Source organism: Blennius ocellaris (assembly GCF_963422515.1).
Source record: "Blennius ocellaris genome assembly, chromosome: 4".
Lineage (NCBI taxonomy): Eukaryota > Metazoa > Chordata > Actinopteri > Blenniiformes > Blenniidae > Blennius > Blennius ocellaris.
In genome coordinates this window covers 13,240,156-13,251,333 of record NC_137653.1, presented here as the reverse complement: position 1 = coordinate 13,251,333, position 11,178 = coordinate 13,240,156, and the positions used below count along the sequence as shown (strand labels likewise).

Here is an 11,178-nt window from a genome sequence, read left to right as displayed (position 1 = left end):
ATCAAAAAGTTTTTTTAGTGAAGGAAGATGCACTGCAGATTATCAGCGATGCAACAATTAGCCAATGTTGTTGACAAAAGCCCAAACTGAAAATTAGTGGCCAACAACTTTGATGGTCAACGAGTCGCATCTTGCATTGGTCCTACCTTTGCAGTAAGTGGCACACGTGCAGCACCGCCCAGTAAGCAATATGGCTGGTGCAACAGAAATGGAAATTCAAATAATGTGGTCATAAAAAAAGTGTGTAAAGCAGATCTTGTGTATCACAGGGACATTTTGAGGATTGCTGTAGCAGTCTCAGACTCTAAATGGGAGGTTTTAACTTGTAAGTAAACAATAATGTTGAAAATTCAACTTTCATATACAAAGAAATCTTTGAGAGTATTGTTCCATTGCCAGAGAATCACCACTTTCCAGAGCAAATGAACCTTTGTGTAAAATAAAAAAAAAAATAAAAAATTCCAAGATTATCAAAGCTGGAAAGACCCTCTCTGTTCATTCCTCAAACTTCTACCTTGACAGGGCGAGCCCGACTTCAGACATTGAGATGTAGATCTACTTAAGTAGATAAACTGTGACCGGCATGACCTTGTGCTGCAGCGCCATATTTTCATTGTTGAGCACAAAAATCACTTTTCTTTCATTTTTGTTACGCTGATGCTAATGTTCCTGCCCTTGGTTTACAGACAATACATGTACATTAGTTATATGTAGGGATGTCCGATATGGACTTAAAAATGTAATATTTGGAAATATCGGTATCGGATTTTTACAACCGATCTTGGAATTTCCGAGTCTCCTTGAACGCAGGCATGGGACGTTTATGGGCGCGCGCTTGATGACGTTTTAACAACTACAAAGACAACATGCTGGACTCGTGGCAAAGAAGGAGAAGCCCGGTGAATGAAATGTCCGTGGAGGACTGGGAGGCTCAACCAGGCCCTCTTCCCCTGCTGGTGCTCGTGTTGCACGCAAGTACCTGACTGCACCCTGCACCAGTGTTGACAGTGAACGACTGTTCAGCACTGTTGCCCACATCATTCATGAGAAGAGAAATCGCATACATTGCGACAATGCTGAGATGCTTGTATTCATACAGAAAAATCGACCTCTTACACATGAGGACATGGGAAAAAGAAATAGACCAGTTATATGGACGAGTCAACTTCAGTCCTTTGTTTTTGTTGCACTTTAAAGGAGGGCTGTTTTAATTTTTGTGAGCATTTCTGTGCCTTTCTTGTTTATATTTGCACTATTTTGTTAATCTTAAAAGAGATTGAGCCCAGTTTGAGTATATTATTTGACAAGTTATGGCCAGTTATTCATTCATTGACTGTTTACAACTAATGGACTGCAGATATGCCTCTTCCTTTTTTTTTTTTATATTGTCTGTGGTGTTGCTGAGTTTGTTGTTGAGGTTTCTCTCTAACACTAAATAAATATGGCACTTTTTTCCATAATTTAGGTTGTTGTTCTCTTATTTTTCTCAGTGTGTACATTTGGAAAGCCCATGTTTGATTCACATATGCATCCAGTGGGGCATCACAATAAAATTAGGCATAATGTGTTAATTCCACAGTAGGAGATATTCTATGTTGTTGTTACCTAACAGTTTTGATGTAAAAAGCCAGCATATATCGGTATCGGTGATATCGGTATCGGTGATATCGGTATCGGAAATTAAGAGTTGGACAATATCGGAATATCGGATATGGGTAGAAAAGCCAATATCGAGCATCCCTAGTTATATGCATTGACATTTTATGATTAGGATGCCAGCTGTTGTTTTAAAAAGAAAAGTGGAAAGTTTTAATTTTCTATCAAGATTGGAAACTGTTCGTGGGTAAAACGCCATGTACTGTCATATATTCATTGTTTTAGAATATATACTTCACATGCTCTTGTTTACCATCTTAACGTTGGCCTTGTCCCTGAACTGCAGAAAAACAACTTTCATTGTCCAGAGAAAACATGTTTCTGATGTACAAATGACAATAAAGTTCAAACTAACTATTTTGTGAATAAAGAATGGATATTTTTGTCTATTATTAATTTGAAATGAACAATAGCTGGGAAATGCAGCCATGCTGCTGCCTTAATAATAGCCAATCAGCAAAAATGTGCTTATGAACCAATTAGTCATTAGAAATTTTACAAATGGCTACAGTGAACCGTGGACTCTCCAATTGCTTTTTCATGTGTTTTCTCGTACCAATATCATCCCATATTAAGCTGTTTTTGTCAAATGGCTTCACTCCACCTCACCAACCATCTTCACTCTATGCCTCTCTTCTCCACCCTCTTTTATTTTCCAAGACAGTAAGAGTACCTTAAGTAACTGAAAATGGGAGCTTTTTTTTTCTTCTCTTTGTGGTTAACACTTTGACATTTGGCTGTTTAAGAGTACTTTAACTGTTCCAACATATATAGGCTCAAAGCCAAGAGTGCAGGCTGGTCCCAAGGGGCACCCAGGAGCACCAGACCTTCCAGTGCAGAAAAATGACAGGATAACCTGATGGGGATGGAGAATTGAAGTGAGCTCATTTCCTATAATGGAAAGAAAAAGGAAATGGACGATGGGAGGGGGAGAGAGGGTATAATGGCTTGCTCTACGTCTGCTTCATGACATGATCAGACAAAGAAAGTCCCGAACCCTGGCTACCATTTTGCCCAAAGGCTCTTGGAAATGTAAGCAACATAAAGAAAGGAACTTTGGCACTTCTCGTGATGCTATGAGGGGTAATGACCTTAAAAGGTTTTGATTTCTTTTCCCAGGTCCATGACAAGATAAGCAGCATCACAAAGAACACAGTTGATTTTATTATTACATTTTATCAACCAGACTGCACCAGAAATTGGACAGAATTTTGTGAAAATATACTGTGGTTCAGAAATTTTTTAAAGGTATCTAACCTACTGTCCAAGACATATAATTGTACACAAAAACAGTCACAATGAAACTTAACAAAAACAAAATATTGAAAAATGTATATTTTGGGATTTCCAGTAGCAATAAAACGCGTCAATAGTTCAACATGAAGCAGAATGCTGGACACTCAATGGAAAGCCAACGAAGACACTCAACAGTAATTATTGCACAATGAGAATTCTATCTAATATCTTTGACCAAACATCTGTATGCATTAAATCATTACATAGCTTAATTCTTTGCTGGGAATGCAACATGGCTGGTGGAGAACCACCTGAACAGTGGCCAACAGGTCAAATTCATAAGTGACTTTTATCAGGGATAAACTACTGTAAAGTCTGGGCAGAGAGTAGTCAAATTGGAAAAGCACACTGCGAAAGAGCACTTCAAGTGATCGTACTGAATTGATACAAGCTAATCTAGATTTCACTGATGATGCTGTGACCTCCACATAATCTTGACACAAAATTAACGATTCAGGCTTTTGGTGATGTACTTTATACCGCTGAGGAACGACAACTCGTTGTATCATAAATGCCAAATTTAGCATTTCAAGAACCATTATTGCCGACCTTTAGAACCCTTTGGAGGAATGATAAACGGCCAAAGTGCTCTTCCTGGAATCAGGTACCCGGCTGGGTGGAATAAAAGGGTGAATACAACAAAGTGTTGCAATGGAGCATGCTCTCAAAACCTGATCCTTCAAAATATATATGCTCAACGACAAATACAATTTCACCTTCAAGGCGATTAACAGCTCTTGATTTTGAAGTTCACACCTTCCATACTTTATCATACTTTTAGCACAGCTTTCAGAAGCAATAGGGGATTCATTTATCTCAGAGGGGTGGGTGACAAGCTCCTAAAATAATAGCATGATATTTCATGGCACTCTTGCCATGATAAAACATTTTTATTAACCACAAATGGATCAACTCTGGCCAGAAGAATTAGATTTATTAACACTTTAAAATTCAAACATGAGAGACATGCCCATCACTGTAGTAGGTTGGCTGGTGAAGTTCAAGTGGATATGAGATGAATTCATCAACATCTAAAAGGGGAAATTATTACCTTGGTGACATGCTTTTAAAATGTTTTCATTTATTTCATCTCATGTGAACAATCATTAAAAAAAAAACAACCAACAAACCCAGTGAGTAAACTTATTATGTGTTATTTATCATAGTATGCACCTCTTTTCTGTCACGAACTGTTGCATTATGCAGATCGGTGCAAGGCTATTTATCTACTTCGCCCTCCGAGACATTTTATCGTGCTTGAAGTTCATGTGTCGGGGAAAAAAAAAAATCTACTTGTAATCTGGAAGCATATTACCACATTTGTAATGGTGTCGAAAACTCAAGTCAACCCTGAAAGACATGCACACCCTCTCATATTCAGTTGATGAACAAAAAAAGTTTGCACACTGCCTTGATCACAACAATAAATCTCCGACCTCTAACTGCAGTGTTTTTATGGAGCAGCTGGATCAGTATACAAATAAAGCAAAGATATGAGCTGTGGCGAGAGATATTTATTGAGTCAGTGGTGGAGGATCATCTGAGCTATCAGTATTTCCAGAGCAGAGAGGAGAGTGTAGCCTTGTCCCAGTGGAGCTGTAGCGAGACACACAGTCTGTAGGAGAGGGCTTTATCTTCAGAGCTCTCCCTGTAATTGCAGGATATTCAGCCTCTTCACACACACATTCAAAGATCTGCCATCCAGTGCGTCACACAGCTAATTTGCCGGCACTGTGGTACAGACAGTTGAGTAAACAAGGTCAAGTCACCTAAACATAAAGTGGGAGCACATTTCATGAGTCAAAGGATGGACCCATTTTGCCAATATTTCTACTCTCGCAATACTGGAGATAAGTAGCCCCTGGATGGGTGACATCTTGTTTTGAGGAGCTGGGAAAAAGTGTGCTCTGTCGTTAGAGAAAGGTTCTGAAGAACTGTTTATTTCTGGGGGAACAGGTCGGGCTGACTTGTTTTCTCCAGAGAAACCCAGGTCTTCATAATGAGTCGACAATAATTACACCTGACACCCACTAAAGCTCTGCCACTGACTTTAATAAGAGGGAGGCCGTCAGTGTGTCTGTGCCGTGATGACCACATAGGCTGACCAATGCAGAACGTGTCACCTTATGCAGTCATCAAACATGACTGCAGTAAATGGGGTATTGAAGGCTTCAAGGTAGTATTGAAGGCTAAAGCTTGAAATGTTTTATACAGCTGAAGTTCAATAAATCGAGCCCGTGATAGATTTGCTGTTGTTGAGACCCAGTTATATGTAAACGGTCTTATTTCCTCCTGGTTGACTTAAAATTGTGCATAATGATTGAGCATAAATACTTCCTGAACAGTGTAATTTTTTTAAGAGGTGTAATAGTAATGTGGTTTGAAAAGCAGCAAAAAAAAAAAAGGAGAAAGATCTGGGGGGAAAAAAAAACCTCTGCTCTTCTCATAATGGCTACAGCTCAGGTTTCCCAGGTTAGTTCTGCTGAGATTGATGGCGTTTCCGAATGGTAGCCACATACCTTGATCAATACCATGTCTGCAGCAAATGTTGAGTAAGGGATCTAATCAACACATTAAAGGGAAATGAAAGCCACTGTTTGAACCTCACAAGGACAAGCTGCCTTTAAAGTCGCGTGACAGTGGACAGAGTACAATCCTCATGTTCTGGAGTATCTCTCATTGATTTAATAAAACATACATCAAAAGATTTGTGTGGAATATACAACTTCACACATTCATTTTCAAATTAGATTAATAAACAACCTCTCCTTAACAAAATATTTCAATTACTTTCATGATCTGTGGAATATGTCATTTGTTTTCTTTTTATGTCACGTTTTAGCTTGATTGGTTTGATAAGTCCCAACAGTCCCCAACAGATCCAGCGCTCACTAGAAGCCCAGCACTCTGCCAAAAGCTTCAGCAATATATGCATGTTAATGAGCAACCGTCTCCATGAACACCACAGACATCACATGGACAAGAGGAACAGAAAACAACTGGTTTCATTCATGTGCAGTTTTTTCTGTGTCTATCAAAACTCAGTCTGATTCATAACAACGGGCAGTCTGTAGTGGAGAAAAAAAAACTGTCTGCATTAAGGTTAAACTATTTTTTTTTTCTCCACATCATCTTTCCACACTGGAATATATTGTTGGCCTGAAAAAAAAAACAAATGTCACATTTCTAATCCTGTGGCATGGTGATATAATGTGTCTGCCTTCATTTCAAGTTTCCCACTTGACACTTTGATTTTGAATATAACAAGCAGCAGGCTGAACCATATGTCAGCCTTACATTGTTACATGTGGCAGCCTTTACTGCTGTGACCACGGGGAGCTGTTTGAAGGAATCCGGGCCAATCCAGCGCTGCAGGAGCGACCAAGTCATAAACCGTGACTGCGACGTGTTGTGCAATCCACGCCTCGTACTGTATACCATGTCACAAAACAACATGCCTACTATTCTCAATGGAAATAAAATATAGTTCTGCCACAGAAGCTGCTTTAATGCTCAAAATAGAGCAGATTGTTTCCCTTCGAGGAACACGATCAGCATTTTTCAGACACAGCTCGATAAAACTTTATATTCAATCATTTATCACTTCTGCCCTGTCAAGCTGACACCCAAGGGTGGGAGGGGGCGTGTATAAACAGCACACTTCTTTATTCATGCACTCATATTAAAGATATTTTTAGTCCATGTTTATATATGCAAGTCTACTATGCCCACAGGCGGCATGCATGGATTTAGTATGTCAATGCATTACATAAATGTTCTGTCGGTTTAGCCTCTGAGGTAAAATGCTCATGAGTAATTAAAACTGTGATGACTGAAGTGTGTTTTTATGTATTAAGGGTCATTGCAGTGAATCGTGGAGAGATCCAAACACATTGTTGTTGCTGCAGTAGTTTGTGACGAGCCAGTCAATGGGATTGTTTCATTTGAACCCAGCTTTTTTTTTTGAAAAATGTTCAGGAGGCCAAACAACAGAGTAAAATACCTGAAGTGAGCAGCAACAATGCTTTAAGAGGATGGAGAGGAGATTAAATGTCAATCAAAGAGCAGAATCAGCAGGGAGGCCTATGAATGAGCAATTCCTGTTAATGAATGCTTAAGCCTCAACGGCATGAAGTCCTTTCTGCTACATTAACTAATGACTTTCTCTGGGAACAACTAACAAGACAAAACAATGTGATGCTCCTTTCTTCTTAGTGAGACTTAATTAGAGCAAGCAGTTACCATGGGAATCCCTGCTTGGATTGTACTTGTTTACAGCAGGTAACTTGACAAAATAAGTAAGGTTCTGTTTGGGAGTTTTTGCCGTTACACTTCCTCGGATTAAATTGAAATTAGCCTTGAAGAAAGGGACTTCATCTCCGTCACTGCTACGAGTAGAAGCCAGCTTGAATCCAAAATCCACAGCATATCCCTGAGTCTGTGGAGCTTGCGTGATTCAAGGTTTATTAGACAGCTTAACTGCACGCAATGAAGAAAGCGGCAAGATTTTTCTCAGATGTTCCGCCAGATACTATGGTGGCAGAAAGCTAAAAAGGATCCCCAAAGGTGCGATGTGACACCTCTGAAAGGATGTCACACTTCTTTCACACGTGCAATGGAGAGCTAATTATTTCAGCTGAGGCTGCAAGCTACGACAATACAGCATTCGGACAATGGTTCACATCCCAATTCTCCAATTAGGTAAAATACTAATCACTTTGAAGACTGAAGAAGTTAAACTCGTGACCGGACAAAAGCACAAAATGGGTTTATGAAAAGATTTTCTGTGTAACAGCTTTCATCCAAAATGCAGTTGACTTTTTAGGTAAAACAAAATTAAATGCCTTGCAACTGCAGACTTCAAATGCTGTAACATGGTCTCAAAAAGTGTATATATTTATAAAAAAAAAAAAAAAAAAAAAAAAAACCTGACTTCCATAAAGTGGTCTTTACGCATGAACCCTGGGCTCAGATTCAGACCTCTTCTGTAATTCCTCACAGCCCTCACACACTGCACCGGATGGTAATTACTGATATGAAACCCGCTGCACAGAGCGGGGTATGTAATCAGCCTCATAACCAGGGGCATAACTTAACAACCAGGCGTCTCTTACAAGACCCAGAAGGGGAAAAACACTTGGTTTCCCCCGTCAATTGTGGCACATTTTACTACGGCCTGTCAAAAGAAGAGAATGACAAATTCATTTAGCTATTCTGTCATCCACAACCTGCTACAATAAAAAGAAACACTGGCTAAATAAGGTAAATAGATGACATAAGACCATATATGGCAGTTGTGTAAACATGAAGCGAATATGTTCCATTAGTGCTGCTCGATTAATTCACTTTTAATCATGATTACGATTTTGGCTTCAGATGATCTCAACATTTATATAATCGAGGAAAAACGATTATGTGGCATTTTCGTTGTGAGACGCGTATTTGGCTGCAGGATCGCTCATCAGATATTTTCGGTGCAGCCTGTCAGACAGGAAATGACGACACATTTAACACGAACGCGCAGGCGCTTAAGTGGTAAGTTACTACTTTTAAATTTCCCGAAAAACGTATGAATGTATGGTTTCTTGCGTGTGCTCGCCGTTGTTATACCTGCCGTAAACTAAAATATATTGATGATGATAATAAAAGCGTGTCACACCAGTGGTTTAGGTTCCGTGTCATTTTAAAGCTAAGTAATGCTAACGGTGGCTACTAGCATAACTTAGCATCGTTGCCTCACAGGATGGCCAAAGTATAAACATATAATGTAAAGCAACATGATTCGTTACTGTAGTTTATATTAGTATCTGAAGTTATTTATTTATTATTTTAAAAAGACTGAGTGCAGTACAACAGTTAATTTTTTACTACTACATTAAAAGATATGTTTATATATTCAACAGGAGTCTTTTTAAAAAAAAAACATGTTCAATAAATGCTGTTCCAAAATCAAAAACATAATCGTGATTTCAATATTGCCCAAAATAATTGTAATTATATTTTTCCCCCATAATCGAGCAGCCCTATGTTCCATTGGTTGGGCATTCAAGATGTTCACGAGATTGCAGTTTGGGATTCATTTTCACTACAATTATGTTCACTACTGAAAATTAATATCGGTTATATGACAACACCTTGTCATTATAACACCGGCTTTTAAACAAAACATGGTACTATTGGTTCATAAAATTACAGTCCATAAAGCCAATAACATCCTGATTCTAAACCAGTGAACATGAGACAAGATATAGCCATGAAGAACTGCTACACAATTTCCTTCTGCATTTCTGAGCAGCTCACAGAGAAGGGTTCTAAATAAAACACAATGAAAGCCTGCATGATGAAAATGGTGCAGGGCCAGAGAAACTGAATAAAACAAGTATGAAGGGAAACCCAAAAGGCAACATGTCTGTATACCATACAGTAGTAAAGTGTCCTGTGGTGGGATGAGGCTTTCTCAAATCCAGAGACAGAAGGCTAAAAAAGCCAAGGAGACATTTCAAAGCCTGGGGAAAAAAAGCCATTCACTTGGTGTGTGTGTGTGTGTGTGTGAGTGTGTACTTCATGCAGTGCTGGGAACAGTCAGGAACCCCCCCCCCCCCCTATCCAAACGCCAGCCCACTCATTATCAACCGGACCCTGCCATGTCTGACCCTGGAGTCCAGTCCATGCTGAGAGGGAAACCACTCCAAGCTCAATACAGCCAGTATCTGACTGTCCCACCAATTATCTCACAATAATGCTCACACTCAGCAGCACGTTGTGAAACTGGCTTCAATACTTTCCACACATCTCTGCTAAAGGCCATGTGCATCATAGTGCTGTTTCTATTCCAAACTTTCCCAAGCACTCTCCAGATAGGAGGGGGACCAGCCCTTTTGTCTGTGTCAAATATCTTTTTAAAGACTGAACATATGAACTTTCAAAAGTGTCTGATGTAGTGTGAAAGACTGGACTCGCTGATGCGCTGCCACGTTTGTCTGAAATAAAAAAAAAAAAAAGCTTCACTGGAGATAGAAATGTTCCTCCCAGTAGCTCTGGATTTGGTAGCTTTTACTTGGCTTTACTCCTTTGTTGTCTTGGTACAAATGTGCATATCTTGCAGTTGCATAATTCGTCTTTAGCCATTAGTGTGGCACTTTTGCAACTCGGTGTCAGTGTTGTGACAGACTACTCACCCAGCAGCAGCAGTTTCACTTCTCTGGCCGCCTTCTCTCCATCTTCTCTCAGGTCTTTGTCAATCATTTTAGACCTTTCGGCCGCAGCTTTATCTTCCTGACTCACTGTACACCCCATGGTTCCGAGTGCGCGCTTCAGGTCTGCTGTTTAGTGGGAAAATATCACCTGAGAAAAATAGTATCGACGACCGAGGTCGAGAAACCCTCCTTTTTCCACTCAAAAAAACGAGGGCTGATTTGAGAGAGGCGACTTCCCTTTTTGGCGAGAGGCGACAAACGTGACGGAGTCCGTTCATCCACGAGAATGAGCCAAAATCAGAGGAACAAACTTTCCCCTTCAAATGTTCTCAATAAGAGCTGTGGGCTTTTTTCTTCTTTCTTTTTTTTTCAGTCAGTTTTCCTGCATTTGTGCGTTTTCAATGAGAAGCTATCCGGAGAGCGATAAAAAAGTAACTATTTCAGCGTTGACTTTTAGCTACAGAAAATCATTAGAGCAGGTTACGCACACGGACACGAAGTTAAGAACAGAAAGAAGAAGAGAAAAAAAAAAAGTATTCCAGCTGTTGAAAACAGAGCTCACAGATCCCCGCTGGCAGCTACACTCACCACTTTTCACAGGACATTTATCTTTGCTACTGTTCACGTTTTTCTTAATCCGTGTTGCCGTTGCGCATTCTCCCCCCGCGTTGAGATTTATCACGTTTGAAGCCACACCCGTGAGCCGCTGTGAAGTTCCCCTCAAGCCCGACAAACACAGCGAGACCGCAGCAGTGAAGCCGTCAGCAGCGGCACTGGAGCCCCGCCCACCACCAGCGGAGATGGACACGCCCACCCGCAGTGCCTCGTGGGAAATGGAGTCACTGCCGTGCTCAAGCGTGCAAGTCAGGCCAGTTCCTGGCCTAAAGTTTGTTTATGTTTTTTTGTTTTGTTTTTTTTGTCACCCTGATTTCATTGTTGTTGTTTTTTGTAAACTAAAGCTGTTTCATCTTGTTTGCTATTGACTCTGGGAAAACCTTCGGAAACCTCTTTCTGAGGACCATCTAACAGT

The 11,178-nt window shown here is 40.1% G+C and overlaps 1 protein-coding gene across 1 annotated transcript in view; it reads right to left on the bottom strand.

Moving 5' to 3' along the window:
- The window catches only part of LOC308129300 (guanine nucleotide-binding protein G(i) subunit alpha-2-like), a 53,234-nt gene extending 42,372 nt beyond the window's left edge, over window positions 1–10,862 (bottom strand). The window contains exon 1 of the mRNA XM_080495182.1: window positions 10,131–10,862. Coding sequence (XP_080351308.1) covers window positions 10,131–10,248 — 118 coding nt within the window. The 5' untranslated portion in view covers window positions 10,249–10,862. The remainder of the gene's footprint in view (window positions 1–10,130) is intronic.
- Between the last annotated feature and the right edge of the window lie 316 nt (window positions 10,863–11,178).